The following is a 20,895-nucleotide window of genomic DNA, read 5'->3' as shown; positions in this document are numbered from 1 at the left end:
ACACAACAACTAAGTAAAAGGACTAGCTCTTGGAGACAGAGTTGTCTCAATTATAAGTTTGTATTCTTCCACCACAGTATACTGTTTCCTGAGTACACACACACACACACACATATATACACACATATATGTATATATGTATATAAATACACATACATACATGTACATATCTATTCAAACATCTTTCAAAATCTATTACAGGCAACACCATCAGCTACTCCACCTGTCTTCCTGGTACACTATTGTTGTTTATTCTTTATTTTATTATTTATCTTAGGCCCACTTGACTCAGATATTGTATCTGTTAATTCTGGCCTGAACAAGTCTTTTGATATTCTACAGATACTTAAGGAGCTGTTATAAATATCTTATAGTTCATGGGATATTAGAGTGGGGAGTAGAGTGGGAAGGGACTTATAGAATCTAGACCTACTCCTTTTTATCAAGTGGAACTCAAAGAGATTAGTGTGACTTACTCAGAGTCTCTTTCATTCAGACTGCTGCCAGTGGGGCAGAGGTGATCAGGCAGGTGCACATGTACTACACACCTCTATCACACATGGCTGAAGACCTAAAAAGGAGAGCTAAGTGAGGGGCAGAAGCTTGTAGATAGAGGTCTCATACTTTACCCCAGGAATACCATTCAAAATAGGCACTTCGGAATAGTATCGAAGATGGCAACACCCTTATATCTTGGTTCAAAGAGGTGGCAACAACTGACACTACAACTCAGCACACGCCAACACATAACTTTAACAACTTATTCCTCAAGGTCCACTCCTGATTCAAGGGAAGCAGGGCAACACTATGAGAAGCTTTGATCTATCAATTCTTCTTTGGGAATCTATCCTACAGAAATAATAGTACCAGCATTTAAGGATATATATCCAAGGATGTTTACTAAATCATTTCTTGTAGAAGCACCAAACCACACCAGGAATTTGAAAACATCTACATATTCATCAATATATGACTGGTTAATAAAACTCTGACATATCTACTATGGTATGCTATGCAGAATGTTAAAAACAGGTCTATATTTGTTAATCTAAGCATTCAAATCTATAGAGTAACATATATAATAAGATCTCATTGTAAAAAATAAAACGATCACGAAACATTTATACATATATACACATTTGTTTATATAAATACATAAGTATTATCTCTGGTTCACAAGGGAAGAAAACAGGCATTGGGAGGTTGACCACTGCCAAAAACACAATGCAAAGATGGATGATAAAAAAGTAAATAATTGCTTCTACAGCCCCTCACCCTGGGTTGAAAATCTTAGCAGTTTGTATTTTGTTTATTTCTTTAAATACTTATGTACTATAATGTATTACGTAATGTATATAAATACTATGTATTACATAAATAATGTATTGTATAATGTATATAAGTATATGTATTTCTATATATAAACAAAATACAAACTATTAAGGTTTTCAACCTAGGATAAAGGGCTCTAGAAGCAATTACTTACTTTTTTATCATCCATCTTTGCATTGTGTTTTTCACAGTGGTCAACATCCCTATGCTTGTTTTCTTCACTTGTGAACCAGAGATAATACTGAATATGCCCCATAATTGTTGTTGGAATAAAATGAAATAACATGTACGTAGTGACTGGCACTTAGTAATTACCTAATATATTTCACCATTATCTTTTGCTTTCATACCAACAGCTTTCTTTTATACATCTATAATATTTTATATAAAACAGTGCTGTCTTTAAAAATATTGTGTTCAATATCCATAAAACCAAACTGTAAAGAAAAATAAAAGCTAACTTCCTAAGTGAAATTAACATTAAAATCTTAATGAGGCTACCTTGTCAATATTTTAATAGGAACTAAGAAAAACTAATTAAGATTAAATAAAAATATCTAAAAGTACCATGGGGCTAGAGTAAGTTCCTTAACGTCTCTAACCACTAATGACCTTCTTTATAAGATAATGATAATAATGTCTGCCTTGTTTTCCCCTTGGGGTCTGAAGTGAAAGACAATGTGGAAATGTTTTATAATCTTGCTAGCAACACTAAAAATATTTCTAAATGTTTATTTTAAAAAACTCAGTGAAATCAATGCATTTCATGTATCTCTATTAATTTAGTAGTATTTAGTTTTAAGACAAAAGCTATCTCAAATTTCCTGTTACACATCTGTAAATTCCTTCCATGGTTTCTCAGTAACTACACTTTTACCTTTTGTGGCTAAATATATAGTTGAAAATGTTACAAAGTGTTCAGTAAAATAGTCAATAATTTCAAGAACCATTTAATCTGTCTATTCTATGTCAGTTTGCCTCTCTATAACAAGCCTTCTCATTCCTTTGCTTTTAGCCTAACACGTTATGTTTCAGTATTATTTTGTATTAACTCAATATAAAATTATACTTGTAGTTTGTTGAGTCCAGCAGAGCATTCAAAATCATTCCAAATGTTGGACAGTCATTTTACACAGCCCTGTTCCATGCATCTCAGGATATCTAGTGTCTCTAACCCCTGCCTAGTAAAACACCGTGTATTCTCCAAAATTACTATAACCCACAGCTTCTCCAAAAATTTCTAAAATGTCCCCTAAGACAGTATCTCTCAAACTATCTGTGATAAAGGATCAGTTTTTTCCCCAGTCTATCTGAGATCTATACTTTTATTAAACAAAATAAAAATGAGTTACTAGAGAAAAAATGAAATAAAAAACAAAGACATATTAAAAAATACAAGCTCCATTTTATATTATTAGATTCAACAGACAAAAAATACTCTATCAAATTACCATACAAGTTCATAAATGATTACTCTTACTTTCTGCACATATCTCATTACAGACCAACAAGTAGTTTAAAGGTCAGATCTGGCCCATGGCACTGACCCTGAGGACAGAACTGCCTTTGTTAAGAAAAACTGGTACAAATAAAGCAATATATAGAAACATTAGTTATTATCTTTATAGTATTTGATTCTAAATATCATTTAGCAAAGATTAAAATAAACCTATCCACATTAACAATACTGCACTACTTCACGTATTCCTGTCTAAATCTCCAGATGAACACAGAAGACCTATATCCTTTCTTTTATAAAAAGCAACCTTGTTTTCTATGATACTGAATTCCTCTCTGCAAAGGAGCTTAACAATATTCAGCCAGTGAACAGCCAAGATTCCTTTTATAAGCCAAAAAGCAAAAAGATAAAACAAAACCTGATTTTAGAAGGACTCATAAAATGTACATATTCAGAATACAAACATGATGCCCATCCTTTGCCTAATCATCTATAGATACATGCCCAACATCCTTTTCTGTTCCTCGAGGTTACACTTGACCTTCCCTGGATCTGCTCTGCTTCACCACTCAACATGGGAAATCTCACCATAGGCTTTTCGTTCTATCATAATTCCTTTTATTGTGGCACTAGTATATGTCCACAAGTATTTGTTTTAGGCACCAACTCTTTCTCTTCATTTAGTGGTAAGAACATCATCTCTTGAGGAGAATGTCAAGGTTCATCCTATCTCAACCAAGTTTTTGACAATAAGTAGAGTTAAACAACTCTCTGAATACAATATTCAGAATAACGTATTACATTTTAATAATTCTTTAAAAATGCTGCTGACAATTTTCATTTAAAATATTCCAGGTTCAGAAAATTCATTAAGATGGCTGATACTGTTCTCTACTTATGTTTAAGTTAGATGCCATGTTGAGCGGTAAATTCTACTTAAATTTTCTATGAGACTGTGTACACACATTACAGTAATATAGTATATAAAAATATTTTAGTATATGAGTATGTATATGAAATATAATTTAAGTAAAAGCACTCATTGACTTGTTTATTTATAGTTCTCTATTGTTCTAATTTCTGATAGACCTATAACATTAATATAAGTAACCATAAATATTAATTTCCTCATGTTAACCTAAGAAAGGAAACATACTGAAGTAACATTTAGAAGAAAAAGTGGATTGTATGTCATTGTTTGTTTTTAAATAATTTAATTTTCTTTAAAGAATAGTGTTAAATGAAATTTGAAGTTTGTATATTTTATATAATAAAACACAATCTTACCCCTTTCTTGGCCAGTGCAGCAACTTTGTCATGTGTTTTGGATTTATCTGTAAGACAATGAAACATGGCTGCTTCAAAAAAGTGCCTATGTTCCTGTTCAAATAAATACTGAGTTACACAATTAGAATTTTCTACTTTCTCATTACTATTATAACATTATTTTGTTCCAGTTGTCCCTTTAATTAATATGCTAATAAACTGAGCTTCTCATTGTTTAGTAGACCAATGCAATCCAAAAATAATAATATGAACATTTTTATATTTATTTGGCAAATCTCCTCTCTTAAAGTTGGTTAGTTGGATGTCCTCAAGTTGGTGTCTAGTATATCTGATTTCTAGGTTCTGGGGAGCTTGTGTACTCTGGAGTATATAGGATCTAAAATTGAATCCCAGCTGCCTCCATTTTCATACCTATCTATTATATGCTGGACATGGGACAAGGACTTTATATAGATATCTTATTTAATTATCATTATAACCTTGTAAAGTATGCAGCCTCTCCTCACTTCACAGCTGAGGTAAATAATGTATCCTGCCTGAGGTCATGCAGCTTGGCCAGAACCATCTGATCACAAGCCTCTAATTTTTCCAGAATGTCTGTCATCTCCATTTGGGACCACTGAGCTACCAACAGTGCCTCAGAGAAAGACTCAGCAAGAATGGAAACTACTAGTACATTTTCTCATTATACTACTCCTAAATTTGGTACATTTTCTCAATATTCCACTCCTAAAAACAGAATAATTAGTAACAAAATAGTTCATAAAAAACTATCCCAGGATATTATTTTGAGATATGCTAAAGCATGTACGTGTGTATATGTACCTATTGGTTACGACTGTTGTCATAAAACATAGAAACTCAGAGGAACAGGTTACTATATTCATTCCTACAACTGGCTGGTCACATGTAAACTATCCTCTTTCCTATATCCAGCTGTATACTTGAGATGATCCCTCTTTCTGGGACACCCTTTCTCTCCACTGATGAATGTATAAGGTTATGTGCCACTACAGATATTCCTCTGATTAGGATAAAACTCCACCTCTTTTGCAAAATCATAGTCATATTAAGCCATGAAACTTTCTTCTTTGCATTATGGTTAGTTACAAACATGTCTAAGTATTCTGTGACTCGAATATTCCTCAAAAGCAGGGACCACATTTTATATGCATTAAGTGTTCAATATTACTTATAAATAAAAATGTATATGTATTTCATCCAAAATCTCCTGTGACTCTGAAATATATATTTTACCTGAAAAAATTACTGTAATGTATTAATTAAAATATATTGAACATTTACTTGGTATCAGCTACTATATTAGACAGTGTAAGATATAAAACAATGCACATGCTCTTAGACTCTCTTTATTTATAAACCAGGGGTAATAATTATTTTTCTTAAACTTTTAGTTTCAAGGGTACATGTACTTGTTTGCTATACAGATACATTGTGTGTTGCGGGGTTTGGTGTACACATTATTTTATCACCCAGGTAGTAAGCATAGTACCCAATAGGTAGGTTTTCAATCCTCACCCTCTTTCCACCCTCTACGTAGGCCCCAGTGTCTATTGTTTCCTTTTTTGTGATCACGTGTACTCAGTGTTTAGTTCTCACTTGTAAGTGACAACATGCAGTGCTTGATTGTCTGTTCCTACATTATCTTGCTTAGGATAATGGCCTCCAGTCCCAACCATGTTGCTGAAAGGACATTATCTTGTTCTTTTACATGACTGCATAGTATTCCATAGTGAATATGTACCATATTTTCTTTAGTCAGTCTACAATTAATGGGCATCTAAGTTAATTCCATGTCTTTGCTATTGAAAATAGTGCTGCAATGAACATATGTGTGCATATATCTTCATGGTAGAATGATTTATATTTCTATGGGTATATATCCCAAAAATGGGATTCCTGAGTCAAATGATGGTTCAGTTTTAAGTTCTTTGAAAAACTGTCAAACTGCTTTGCACAGTCACTGAACTAAATTACATTAACACAAGTAGTATATAGCATTCCCTTTTCTCTGCAACCTTGCCAGTATTTGTTATCTTTTGTCTTTGTATTAATAACCATTCTGACTGGTGTAAGATACTATCTCATTATGGTTTTGACTTGCATTTCTCTAAGGGCCAGTGATGTTGAGCATTTGTTGAGCATTTTTTCATATGCTGATTAGCCACATATATGTCTTCTTTTGAAAAGTGTCTGTTCATGTCCTTTGCCCACTTTTTAACGGGGTTATTTTTTGCTTATTATAAATGCTGGACATCAGACCTTTTTCAGATGCAGAGTTTGCAAATATTTTCTCCCATTCTGTGGACTGTCTATTTACTCTATTGATAGTTTCCTTTGTTGTAAAAAGCTCTTTAATTAGGTCCAGGAGTAAAAATGATTACCTCACTAGTATATTGTGAGATTTAAACAGAATAAGCTACTTAATTAAAACTCCTAAAACAATGTCTGAAGATAATAGATAATCAGCAAATATTCACTTCCATTTTAGCTAATAGACATGGGGTGTGTGTGTGTGTGTATGTGAAAGAGAAAGAGAGAGAAAGAAAGAGAGAGATCTTGATCTTTGGAATACTAGGAAAAACACTTTAGTGATTATATATTTCACTACTGTATCATCTTTTTAGGTGACTCTACCATTCTTCCATCTAAATAATTATTTTCATCTTTTTAACATAGTTGGAAATAATTGATGAGTAATAATAAAATAGAAACATATTTCAAGAAATAGGAAAAAATAAGATCACGAAAATCTCATAGTATATTTTGGGATTAATGATGTGTAAAGGGCCCAGTAGAACCTTACAGTAATAAAAAGATACAATAAGTTTTGTTGTATCTTAAAAAAAGTAAATATACTCTTTGTTCTTTTGAAAATCTCTAATAAAGATAGAAGTCATGATGAAATATCAATCATTAAAAATAGTTAAAATTGAAAAAGAAACTCAAAAACTAAAATTGGAGTCTATATATCTGGATGGGATAGAGAGAGTTAACCAAAATGGATGTTTGCTATGTTTCCTGTCAAAATATACCTCATTCTTACGTAAATTTGCTAACATGGCAATGAATTGGGAACAGAAATATGTGAACTATTGTTCAAGGAGCTTTTTATGTTCAAAAGTTATAAAAACTATCTTCCAATAAAAATAGAGTATCTTGGGGAGTATCAAAAACCATATTGATTTTCAAATGCCTAAGGAAAATTCTTATGTAATACTTGAAACATTATGATCAGTAGTAATTTCTTTATTAATAACAACAGTAGGTCTATGTTCAACTTCAGCAAAAATTAACAACCTTCTAAAAGCTAAATTTTCTCTTGTGAGAAAGATTTAATTTCCTTCCTTCAGAAATCTCTGCATGGAGGGACTCTCACCATAAAGAGTGAAAAGCAGTTAACAGGAAATGTAGATGTGGATAATGAAAAGGGCCTTCACTCCTCCTTTGAGCTATATCCAAGTCATATTTTTAAAGTGCAAAAGAGGAGCTGCTGGTAGTAAATGAAAATGTTCTAAATGAGTAGAGGTGGTTATGACTCATGACCCAGAACAGATGTTACTGATTTTTTACTTACAACCATATTAGGGAGAAATACAAATATTAACATAATTCAATGATTTCTCTTCTTTAAATAATTTTTTTAAACCTTGTGTATTTATAAACTCTGAAAAATTTGTCAGTTTTTGTTTGTTTAACTGTGATAGCTAAGAGCATTTTCGTAAAAATGTAGAGGACATTCAGTTTCTGGTCTAGAATGTAAGGAGCTTAGAAGGTTGCCACTAGAGTTCAACAATATATACAAAGGTGAGTAAAATGAAAAATGAACAACTCTTTTCAGATCCTTTGGAGAAGTGAGGTCACTGGGGAAACTGATGTCCCCAAATTTGGAGAAAAAGACAGGTAAATACAGAGGATCACAACCCACCTGAGCAGGGTGGAAACTAGTATAGGGGTAGGAAAACATGAACTTCAATTGACAAACTTCTAGAAACTCTGTGGGAACAAGCCTGAGACAAAATCTCCAGGGGGACCTAGTCATGGTAGGAGGGGCACACTTTTGTTGAGTTTTACCTGAAGGAGCTCTACCAGGTTCTCACAGAGAAGATTAGGGAAATATCTCCTGGTTCCATCAAGGGGAGGAGGAAAGTAATCATTTTGAAATAATCAGACCATTCTGTACTTCTTAGCAAGGCCTGCCCTGAGGAGAAACTATTTTACCAGAGCCTAACCTATTGAGGGATTTTCAAAGCCTAACCCCAGCCTGACCTGGGGGAAGCAAAATACCCAACTCCAGCCCCTTCTAGCCATCCTTTACCACCTATGTAGGTGAAGAAAATAAAAGGAAGTTGGAGGAAAGACCTTATGAAGTTTCCAGCCTAGGACTGAGACTTTATGATAGGAACATAGAATGCTTTCCCTCCCCCTCATGTCTTACCACTGTACTGCTAAACTATCATGATTGCAGTTATTTTACCCAGAACATCATGCCCACCTTTCAATAAAAATTTATAAGGCATACTAAAAGGCAAAAAAGAAAATTTGAAGAGAAAGAGCAAGCAGCAGGGCCAGATCAAGATATGGCAGGGATGAAGGGATTATCAGCTCATGAATTTAAAACAACTATGATTAATATGCTAAAAGCTATAGTGTTAAAAGTAGACAACATGCAAGAACAGATGAGTAATGTAAGTAAAGAAATGAAAATTCTAAGAAAGATTCATAAGAAATACTTGAGAGCATGTAATCCCAGCACTTTGGGAGGCCGAGACGGGTGGATCACGAGGTCAGGAGATCGAGACCATCCTGGCAACATGGTGAAACCCCGTCTCTACTAAAAAATACAAAAAACTAGCTGGGCGAGGTGGCGGGCGCCTGTAGTCCCAGCTACTTGGGAGGCTGAGGCAGGAGAATGGCGTACTGTAACAGAAATGAAGAATGTGTTTGATATGCTCATCAGGAGACTCGACATAGCTAAGGAAACAATCTTTGAGCTTCAGGATATATCAATAAAAACCACCAAAACTAAAAAAACTGAAAAAGAGAAAATACTGAAAAAAATAATAAAACAGTATATCCAAGAACTGTCTGACAACTAGAAAAGTGTGACATACACGTAATAGGTATACCAGAATGAAAAGAGATACAGGAACAACAACAACAAAAAATTGACACAATAATAACTGATAATTTCCCCCAAATTAATATCAGATGCCAAACCATAGACCCAGAAGCTCAGGAAATACCAAGTAATATAAATGTCAAAAATCTACATGTCATATTCAAACTGCAGAAAATAAAAGATTAAAAATAAAATCTTGAAAGAAGTCAGAGAAAAAACCCACTTTACCAATAGAAGAGTAAAGATAAGAACTACATCAAACTTTTCCTCAAAAACCATGCAATCGATAAAACAGTTGAGCAAAAAGTGTTGACAAAATAACCCACCCACCTAGAATTATACACTCTGAAATTACTTTTCTTTCTTTCTTTCTTTTTTTTTTTTTTCATTTAGAAAACATGTTTCTTAATTCTTTTTTTTTTTCTTTTGAGATAGGATCTTGCTCTGTACTTAGGTCAGAGTGCAGTGGCACAATCATGGCTCACTGCAGCCTCAACCTCCTGGGCTCAAGCGATCCTCCCACTTCAGTCTCCTGCATAGCTGGGACTACAGATGAATACCTGGTTAATTTTTGAATTTTTTATAGAGACGGAATCTCACCATGTTGTCCAGGCTGGTCTCAAACTCTGAGCTCAAGTGATCCTCCTGCCTCAGCCTCCTAAAGTGCTGGGATTACAGGCCTGAGCCACAATGCATGGCCTGTGAAATTGTTTTTCAAAAGTAAAGGAGAAATAAAGACTTTCTCAGGCAAAAAAAAAAAAAAAAAAAAAAAGGAGGCATTTGTTGCCAATAGAACTGCCTTGCAAGGAATACTAAAAGAAGTTCTTCCAAGAGAAGAAAAATAATATAAGTTAGAAAGTCAGATCTGCACAAAGACAAGAAGAGCATTGAAAACTGACTAAGTAAAGGTAAAAACTTTTTCCTTTTCTTATTCTTAATTGATCTAACAGATAACAGTTTGTTTAAAATAATCATGATATACTTAATTACGTATGTTTATGCATACATCTTTTTGTGTGCATGCATATATGCTTATATATGAGTAAAATGAATGATATCAATGATAGCAGGGATGAGAAGGAAGAATTAGGCATAGTCTGTCATAAGATATTTGTACTACCCATGAAACAGGATAATTATTTGTAAGTGAGATTTGAATTAGTTGTAAATGTATATTGCAAACTCTAGGACAACAACTAAAAAAAGTTTTTGAAAAAGTATAACTGATAATTGGTACGCTAAGAGGGAAGAAAATGGAATTATTTAAAATCTCAAAATCACAAAGACAGGAAAAGAGTGAAAGACAAAAACAGTAACAAAGAAAAAGGGCACCACTAAAAATAGTTTTAAAAAAGTATAATTGATAATTGATATGTCAACAGGGAAGAAAATGTAATTACATAAAATCTCAAAATCACAAAGACAGAAAAAGAGTAAAAGGCAAAAACAGTAACAAAGAAAAAGGGCAATAAATAGAAAATAATAATAAATATGACAACTATTAATCCATGATATTAAAAATAATCATTTTAAATATTAATGGCCTAGATGGATGAATTAAAAGAAAAGTATATCATGCTAACCCTAATGAAAAGGAAGTAGGAGGAGTTATATTAATTTGAAACATAGCAGACTTCAGAGTAAGGAAAGTTATCAAGAATAAAGAGGGTCATATAAAATAATAAAGAAGTCAATACTCCAAGAAGACTTGCAACCTTTAATGTACATGCACCTAACAACAGAGCATCAAAATATGAGAGGCAAAAACTGATGCAACTGTAGACAGAAATAAATAAATCTACTATTATAGCTAGAGGCTTCAACAGCCCTCTGTCAGAAATGAACAAATCCAGCAAAAAGAAAATCAGTAAAGACACAGTTGAACTCAAAAGCACCATCAATCAACTGGATATATTTGACATCTGTAATCTACTTCATCCAACAACAGCAGAATACACATCCTTTTTGAGCCCACATGAAACATTCAGAAAAACAGACCACATTCTGGGCAATAAAAAATACCTTAACACATTTAAAAGAATAGATATAATACAATGTCTCCTTGCAGACCAAAATGGAATTAAGCCAGAAACTGGTAACAGAGAGAGGTGGAAATTCAAAATACTTGGAGATTAAGGAACACACTTCTAAGTAACACATAGATCAAAGAAAAAAAAAAAACTCAAGAAAAATTTTAAAATATTTTGAACTAAATGAAAATGAAAATACAACTTATCAATCACGGGATGCAGCAAAAGCAATGTTCAGAGGAAAATTTATAGCATTGAATTCATCTATTAGAAAAGAAAAAAGCTCTAAAATCAATAATCTAAGCTTCTACTTTGGAAATTAGAAGAAAAAGAACAGACTGAATCCAAAGTAAGCAGAAGAAAAAAATAAAAGAGCAGAAATCAATGAAATTGAAGACAGTAGATAGAGAAAAATCAATACAAACATAAGCTAGTTCTTTGAAAGATCAGTACATTTGATGACTGAAGGAAGGAAGGAAGGAAGGAAGGAAGGAAGGAAGGAAGGAAGGAAGGAAGGAAGGAAGAAAGGAGAGAGAAGGAAGGAAGACAGGAAGACAGGAAGGAAGGAAGACAGGAAGACAGGAAGGAAGGAAGACAGGAAGACAGGAAGGCAGGAAGGAAAGAAGGCAGGAAGAAAGGAAGGAAGGAAGGGAGGGAGGGAGAGAGACAGGAAGGAAGGAGGAAAGGGAGAGAGGCAGGTGGGCACATATTACTAATACTAGAAATGAAAGAAGTAGACATTATAACAAATCCCATGGGCATTAAAAGAAAATAAAGGAACATTATGAACAACTCTATGCCCACAAATTTTATAACCTAGATGAAATGGACCAATTTCTTGAAAGAGACACTCTGCTAAAATTCTACAAAAAGAAACAGGCAATCTGAATAGACCTATACTATTAAAAGAAATTGAATCAATATAATAACCTTCCAAAACAAAAAGCAGCAAGCCCAGATGGGTTCACTGGTGAATGCTATCAAACATATAGGAAGAAATTATGCCAATTCTCCATAACCTTTTCCAGAAGATATAAGCAGAGAAAATACTTTCTAACTCATTCAATGCAAGGTAGTTCAAAAATTGGAAACCAATTAATTTAATCAATCAATTGCATTAACAGCATAAAGAAGAAAAAAAAAACACCTCAGGAAACAAGGAAGACAGGGGAACTTCCTCAGCTTCATAAAGAGCATTTACAAAATATCTAAAGCTAGTATCATATTTAATGGTAACAAGCTAGAAGCTGTCATGCTAAGATGAAGAACAAGTCAAGGGTTTTCTCACTCACCACTCTTCTCAATATTGTACTGGAATTCCTAGATAACACGGTAAGACAATAAATGAAAATAAAAGGTATATAGATTTGGAAAGAAGAAATAAAAGTGTCTTTGCACATGATATGATTGTCTATGTAGTAAATCCAAAAGAATAGACAAAATAAAATCCTGTAATTAATAATAGATTATAGCAAGGTTGCAGGATACAAGGTTAATATGCAAAAATAAATAGATTTCTGATATACCAGTACCAAACAAGTAGAATTTGAATGAAAACACATTAGAATTTACACTGGCAAACCTCAAAGTGAATTAGTTAAGCATAAATCTGAAAAAAAAAGTATAAGATCTAAATGAGGAAAACTACCGAACTCTGATAAAATAAATCAAAAAAGAACTGAATAAACTTGAAGATATTCCATGTTCATTGATAAAAAGATTCAATATTGTCAAGATGTCAGTTCTTCCCAACTTGATATATAGATTCAACACAATCCCAATAAAAATGCCAGCATGTTATTTTGAGAAATCTACAAACTGATTCTAAAATGTATATGGAAAGGCAAAAGACCAAAAATAGCCAACCCAATATGGAAGTGAACCAAACATCTGACCCTTTGACCCTTGGATTTTTAGAGCAGTGAACTACTCTACATGATACTACAATGGTGTATACAGGTCATTATACATTTCTCCGAACCCACAGAATGTATAACAGCAAGAGTAAACCCTAATGTAAACTAAGGACTTTGGGTGATAATGACGTGTCAGTGTAGGTTCATCAATTGTAACAAATAGATCTCATGGTATGGGATGTTGACAGTGGGGGAGGTTGTGTGTTTAGGGGCTGTGTGGAGGAGATATATGGGAACTCTCTGTACTTTCCACTCAATTTTCTGTGAACTTAAAACTGCTCTAAAAAATCAAGTCAATTTTTTTACAATATAAATAATTCTGGGAAAAAGAAATAAGGACATCAATTCTAAAATGTAGAGCATGTAAGAAAGTCTTAATCTTTATTAAGATTAATCATTATTCTATGGATAATGGTCTATTTATTTTTAGAAGTATACTTAAAATGAATGTTTCTATATAAGATAAAAAATTTTCTAGCCCCAGTAGAATTACTTAGTTACAGTAGTAGTAATAAATACAATAAAAACAGAACAACTAAATTATGAGGGTGAGACTGTTATAATCTGATTGGGTTACATTTAAAGTTATATTTTTTAAAAAATTTACATATATTTAAAGATCCTGCATATTTCAACAATGAGAGAGTTGCATCAGATAAAATACTATACCAATTTCTTCATGGTAGGAAGACTATAGGCTAAATATTGGGGTAATTCATTTCTAGGTTGGAAAAATAAATTGTTAGGTGAAGAAACCTTTAAAGTTGCTGGGTTAAAAAGTGGATTGCTGCTAAGTTATTCATCTTTGGTGAAATATCTAAACAGTGGCTACCTATCTCTCAAAACTACTTTTGAATACAGAAAGAAGCTGAATACTTTACCAGAATCTACACTGGATGCTAAGCAGACACAAGGATTACATGACTATTTTGGAGATAGTGAATAGTGAATTGTGAGCCTGTTACTGCAAAGACTGAACTCCTGGAATTCTGAAGTCCTGAAAGTTCATGCCCCTCCATTTTGGCTACTTAAGAGACAAAATGAAAGCTGTTAGGCATATGGCTCTCAAGAATCAGGCTGAATTACATAAAACTCTGTATGTAAAAATAATCAGACTTTCAGCAAGAAAATGAGCTACTGCTGCAAAACCAATCAGAAATAATCCTTCTTCAGAGTCTCCGGACAGGCAAGAATGTCAAAGGACCCACTGCTAATTGAGAGTGCAAGTCTACTCTTCGTGAGAAATAGATATAAGTTTAAAAAGTAAATGACTATATTACTTAAATCTATTATTCAAAAAATTAAATGTCTAAAAGGCTTTTGTGATTAAATAACAGAAATGTATAGTCTGTGCAAGGCATAAAATTGTATTTGTGACAATACAGTGAGTTCAACCTTTATTGCTAATAAACAGAGACATTATATTTTCAGCACAGGAATAAAATTGCATTTGTAGTAATAAATGTCTCTTCTCATGGTCTCAGAGTAAACCTGAGTAGTGTATTTGTCATTCTTCTTCCACTCTTTTCAAACTTACTTATTTGCTTTAAATCCTAAACTTAGGTGGCTGGGTTGAAATTTAAATTTTTTCTCAAATAAAATCTTTTCACATATACATTTTTTTTTGTAAATATAAATCAAAGTTTTCCAAAGGAGAAAAAAATAAATCATTGCTACTTTAAAATTCAGTCAGCATCAAAGTCCGGATCCTTCTATCCATAGAGTAATCTGTTTAGAACTTAAAGTAATAAAGATAAAAAGGGGCTTATAAAATACTAAATGATTATAATCACTAAGCAGAAAGCAATTTAAACATATTTAAGTTTAATAAAAACTATCTCATGCCTGTGATGCCAGCACTTTGGGAGGCCAAGGCAGATGGACCACCTGAGTTCAGGAGTTCGAGACCTGCCTGGCCAATATGGTGAAACCTCGTCTCTACTGAAAATACAAAAATTAGCTGGGCGTGGTGGCGGGCATCTGTAATCCCAGCTACTTGGGAGGCTGAGGCAGGAGACTTGCTAGAACCTAGGAGGCGGAGCTTGTGGTGAGCCAAGATCTCGTTCCTGCACTCTAGCCTGGGCGACAGAGTGAAACTCCATCTAAATAAATAAATGAATAAATGTTATCATTTTAGGTGGCAATCATCTTCTTTTTAGAGTTAAAAATGTGTCATATCCATAGATCAATGGAACAGAATAAAGAACTCAGAAATAAGGCCACATGCCTACAACTATCTGATCTTCAACAAACCTGACGAAAACAAGCAATGGGAAGTTCAAGACCAGCCTGGCCGACATGGTGAAACCCCGTATCTACTAAAGATACAAAAAATTAGCCGGGCATAGTAGCATGTGCCTGTAATCCCAACTACTCAGGAGGCTGAGGCAGGAGAATCACTTGAACCCGGGAGGTGGAGCTTGCAGTGAGCCGAGATCGCACCATTGCACTCCAGCCTGGGCGACAGGGCAAGACTCTGTCTAAAAAAAAAAAAAATCAGGAAAGGATTCCTTACTTAATAAATGGTGCTGGGAGAACTGGCTAGCCATATGCAGAAAATTGAAACTGGACCCTGCCCCACTTCCTTATATCATAAACAAAAATTAACTCAAGACGGATTAAAGACTTAAATGTAAAACCCCAAACTATAAAAACCCTGGAAGACAACCTAGGCAATACCATTCAGGACATAGGCATGGGCAAAGATTTCACAATGAAGACACCAAAAGCAACTGAAACACAGCAAAAATTTATAAATGGGATCTAAACTAAAGAGTGCAGTAATAGAAACTATCAACAGAGTGAGCAGAGAACTTACTAAATGGAAGAAAATTTTTTCAATCTTTGCATCTGACAAAGGTCTAATACCCACCATCTATAGGGAACTTAAACAAGTTCACGCACACACACACAAAATTAAAAAGTGGGCAAAGGACACAAACTAACAATTTTCAAAAGAAGACATACATGTGGCCAACCTACATATGAAAAAAAGTTCAACATCACTGATCATTAGAGAAATGTAAATCAAAATCACAACGAGATACCATCTCACATTAGTCAGAATGGCTACTATTAAAAAGTCAAAAAATAACAGATGGTGGTGAGGTTGAGGAGAAAAAGGAACGCTTATACGCTGTTGGTGGGAGTGTAAATTAGCTCAACCATTGTGGAAGACAGTGTGGTGATTGCTCAAAGACCTAGGGGCAGAAATACCACTCAACCCAGCAATCTCATTACTAGGTATATACCCAAAGGAATATAAATCATTCTATTATAAAGACACTTGCACACATGTGTTCAACACTATTCACAATAGCAAAGACAATGACTCAAACTAAATGCCCATCAATGGTATAAAGAAAATGTGGATAAAGAAAATGTGGTAAAGAAAACGTTGTACCTGTACACTGCAATAAAGAAAATATGGTATCTGTACACCATGGAATACTATGCGGCCATAGAAAAGAATGAGATCAGTCCTTTGCAGGGACATGGATGGAGCTGGATGCCATTAGCCTTAGCAAACTAATGCAGGAACAAAACCAAATACTGCATGTTCTCACCTATAAGTGGGAGCTAATTGATAAGAATAAATTGGCACATAGAGAAGAACAACATACACTGGGGTTTATCAGAGGGTGGAAGGTGGGAGGAGGAAAAGGATCAGGAAAAATAACTAATGTGTACTAGGCTTAATACCTGGGTTATGAAATATCTTTATAACACATTCCCATGATACAAGTTTACCTATATAACAAGCCTGCACATGTACCCCTGAACTTAAAAGTTAAATATACACACAAAAAAATCAAACCTACTTAATCTTTCAAATGGTTTCATTTAAAAAGCTAACTATACACCATAGTACTGAGAATTCAATAAAACTTTCTTTGAAAATAACCTGAAATATTATCACAATTTTTCACCTAATTTTTTTGAAAGTTGAAGTTTATCTTCTATTCCTGCCCTGAACTTATTTTAAAATGCAACATTTTGAAAATACTTTGTTCTGTAATAATATAGCACATCCAAGTGAAATTTTAATGCCAGGAATATATTTAAAGCTATGATTCCCATTGTGAAATATATGCCTTTGAAATACACAAGGGGATCTGTAGATAGTCTAAGAGTAAAGAAGATAACAAAAGTGCTCACAAGAACTCCTGCATTTAAATAGAGTGTATGTTTAGTCATTGAAAATTGTTTTAGGGGACAAAATATATGCTATTCATTTATATAAAAATAATTTTCCAATAAACAATGACATACTATTTCCCTATGAACAGAAAGAGACAGATTTTTGAATGAGCAAACATATTTTGGAAAACATGCATTTGGATAAATCCTTATTTTGGAGTAATAAAGAAAAAATATTGATATACCTTGTTGTTTTGATAGGCAGCACATTTCCAGTCTTTGCTCATGAGAATATCCATAGAGTAGATATGCTTCTTGAAGTGCACTTTTATACCACTTCTTTTTATTCTTACATTTTTCTGGCTATATAAATACAGAAAAAAGAATAAAATTCTTTTTTAAATATATAACTTTGTTTTAAAATCCACTGATTAAGCTGGAATAAAATCTAATTTGGAGCACTGTATAGTATATTTCTTAGACTTTGGTATCTAATTATTATCTTATTATTATTTTAAAATTCAGCAAAATTGTGAAAATTTTGCAATTTAATAGTCAAAGGGTCAGATGTTTGGTTCACTACATAACAAAGCAGTTAATATTAATAGATTTAATAAGAATAATGTTGATTTCTTTTTAAACAACATAGCAATTATACTAAAGTGGTACAAATTGAAAAGCAAGTTTCTTATTAGAAGAAAATTAATTTGGCAGGGTGCAGTGGCTCATGCCTGTAAATTCCAGCTACTTGGGAGGCTGAGGTAGGAGAATAGATTGAACTTGGGAGGCAGATGTTGCAGTGATGCAAGATTGTGCCATTGTACTCCAGTCTGGGTGACAGAGTAAGACTCTGTCTCAAAAATAAAATAAAATAAAATAAAATAAAATAAAATAAAATAAAATAAAATAAAATTCACATCTAGTTTTAGTGTTACAGCAGATATTAACATATGCATACAAGTTTCTTAAATTTTCTGTGCCCTAGTTTCTTTATCTAAAAAATATGATTGATAACACTACATACATCATAAGGTTTCATGAGTATGAAATAAAAGAATAGATTATAGTTTAATGGCATAATAAGAATTCAATAAGTTATTTTACTTGGATACAGTACATTTTCTAAATACCTATTTAGTTTACAAAAAATATATTTTAAAAAGAAAAACAAAATGAAAAAAAAAATCTGGGTCAAAAATAAATTTAATTAAATTGACCTAGTCCAATAATGTTTTCAGTGTTATTTTAAAACTCAGCAAAAAAGTTTGTATAATGTTTTTAAATGTTATATTTATAAAATGCATGCCATCATTTTCATTTTATTCAAAATACTTTACCAGCCAAAGGAATATGGCTATTTATTTTATTAACCTAAAATTATCACCTATCTATAAAGATTATATTTTTCTCTCAGATGTATAATTCACCCTTTTCACAGAAGTGTAAATCTATATAAGACCCATATTGAATTAATTCAGAGAATTAAACTATATATTTAAAGCTCTTCTCAAATGTCACCATACTCTTAGAGTCCCTAAATTAATATCAAGTCTGTGCTCCCACTACACATAATACTTTCATTTACTGATTTACTACTTTCTGACTTCTATTATAGTTATTTGTGTTCATGACATCACTACCCATAAAATGAAAGGTCCATGAAGATGGAGGCAATAAATAACATTTCATCTTTGCATCCTCCACAGTACCCATTTGCCTATACCTCATGGTATATTATATAAAGTATTCAGAAAGAGGCTGATAAATTGCATTTGGTCCTGGGCACAGATTAACTTGACATAAAAGCAATGAAACAATAGGATCAAACAAAAATTTACTTTTGGACACATAATCTATAAATTTCATTTATTAAATAAGTTATTTCATAGGAAACAGATGAAAAGAGACAGATACAATTCACTAAATACTGGAAATTTTAAATTATTTTAAGAATGTCTAAGCTAGCCTTCACAGATTTAAGACATTTTTGCAAGTCAAATGTTATAAAATTAAATTAGAAATTATAGTGAAAAATCACTTTAAAGCTTATAGCACAAAACAGTTCCCATACTATTCTGTATATAGCAATGGTGTAGGAGTAGTTCCTATAATATTCCCTAAAGCAGGGGTCAGACCAGTACTAGTCCATGATCGGTTAGGAACTGGGCAGCACAGCAAGAGGGGAATGGGGGACGAACAAGCATTACTGCCTGAGCTCCACCTCCTGTCAGGTCAGCTGCGGCATCAGATTCTGGTAGGAACATGAACTCTATTGTGAACTGCACGTGGGAGAGATCTAGGTTTCCTGCTCCTTACAAGAATCTAATGCCTGAGGATCTGTCATTGTCCCCCATCACCTCCGGGTGGGACCCTCTAGATGGAGGAAAACAAGCTCAGTGCTTTCACTGATTCTACATTATGGTGAGTTATATAACTATTTCATTATATATTACAATGTAATAATAATAGAAATAAAGTGCACAATAAATGTAATGCACTTAAATCATCCCGAAACCACCCCCCTTCCTCCCCTAGTCTATGGAAAAATTGTCTTCCATGAAACCGGTCCCTGGTGCCAAAAAGGTTGGAGACTGCTGCCCTACAGAAATAGTACAAGAAAATAGTTAAAGAAAATTCTTGAGAAAAATCAGTGCCATATAGCTAAAATAAACTTTGATGACTTAGGGGAACCGAAAGGTTTAACACTTGTGTCTGGGAATCTTTGAACTTATCAGTAGGCATGTGCCACCTAGTGGTAATACAAATTAAAACCTCCTAAGGAACTCAAAAACTAAGGATCTATTTTACGAAGAATTTTAATTTCCAAATTAGGCTCAACTGTGCTTTGTATTTTTAAATTCCTTTTTTCTTAATTGAAGAAGTGATAAGGTGCAAATTCTCACAATATGGAATGTGCCTTCCTTCCCATCCCAGGTACTACTTCTCCCAAAATTACTGTTACTAGTTGCTTTTACAGTCTTCCAGAGATACATATTTATATAATTATACAATGTATATATTATAACATTATATATTTCTATAACTTATATAAATATATAATTAATGTTATGAATAGTTATATATAATTGATTTTTTAAATTTTCTTGAAGATTTTCAAATTTATTGATTCAGCATATTCCAGACTCTCAGGATCTATCATTGAATAAAACAGACAAAGTTTACATTCTAACCTATGAGAAGAGACAATCTATAACAAGCATAAAACATAAGGCTATAGTATAAGAGGTGATAAGTGCTCTGTAATAAAATGTAAGGCAAAGTCAGGGTGGGTAATGAGTGGTCAAGGTAACTCTCATCAAAAAGGTGAATTTAGGCCATGATCTCCCTGAAGGAGGCCAGGAAGTTACCCACATATATATCCAAGGAAAACATACTCCAGGTAGAGAAAAAAATCCTCTAATGTGGGAGAGTACATGTATATTCAAGAAGTATCAAAGAATCCAGGGTAGCTGAGTCTAAACGATGAAGAGAGAGAGTAACAGGAAATGATTTCAGAAAATTCAAGGGCCACATCATCAAGGCCTTTGCAAGCCATTGTAGGGTCTTTGGCTATTACTTTGAGTGAAA

At 33.2% G+C, this 20,895-nt stretch overlaps 1 protein-coding gene across 3 annotated transcripts in view; it reads right to left on the bottom strand.

The window, feature by feature from the left end:
• ZCWPW2 (zinc finger CW-type and PWWP domain containing 2) overlaps window positions 1–20,895 on the bottom strand; it is a 159,094-nt gene that overhangs the window by 27,376 nt on the left and 110,823 nt on the right. For all 3 annotated transcript variants that reach the window (XM_073023653.1, XM_008009346.3, XM_073023652.1), the window contains 2 exons: window positions 17,553–17,670; window positions 4,079–4,125 (listed from right to left, as the gene is read on the bottom strand). In XM_073023653.1, the coding sequence (XP_072879754.1) occupies window positions 4,079–4,125; window positions 17,553–17,670 (165 nt within the window). The remainder of the gene's footprint in view (window positions 1–4,078; window positions 4,126–17,552; window positions 17,671–20,895) is intronic.

This window comes from Chlorocebus sabaeus, chromosome 15, assembly GCF_047675955.1.
Source record: "Chlorocebus sabaeus isolate Y175 chromosome 15, mChlSab1.0.hap1, whole genome shotgun sequence".
Taxonomy (NCBI): Eukaryota; Metazoa; Chordata; class Mammalia; order Primates; family Cercopithecidae; genus Chlorocebus; species Chlorocebus sabaeus.
Note: the sequence above shows the minus strand (reverse complement) of the source record. Positions and strands in the feature narration are given on the sequence as shown.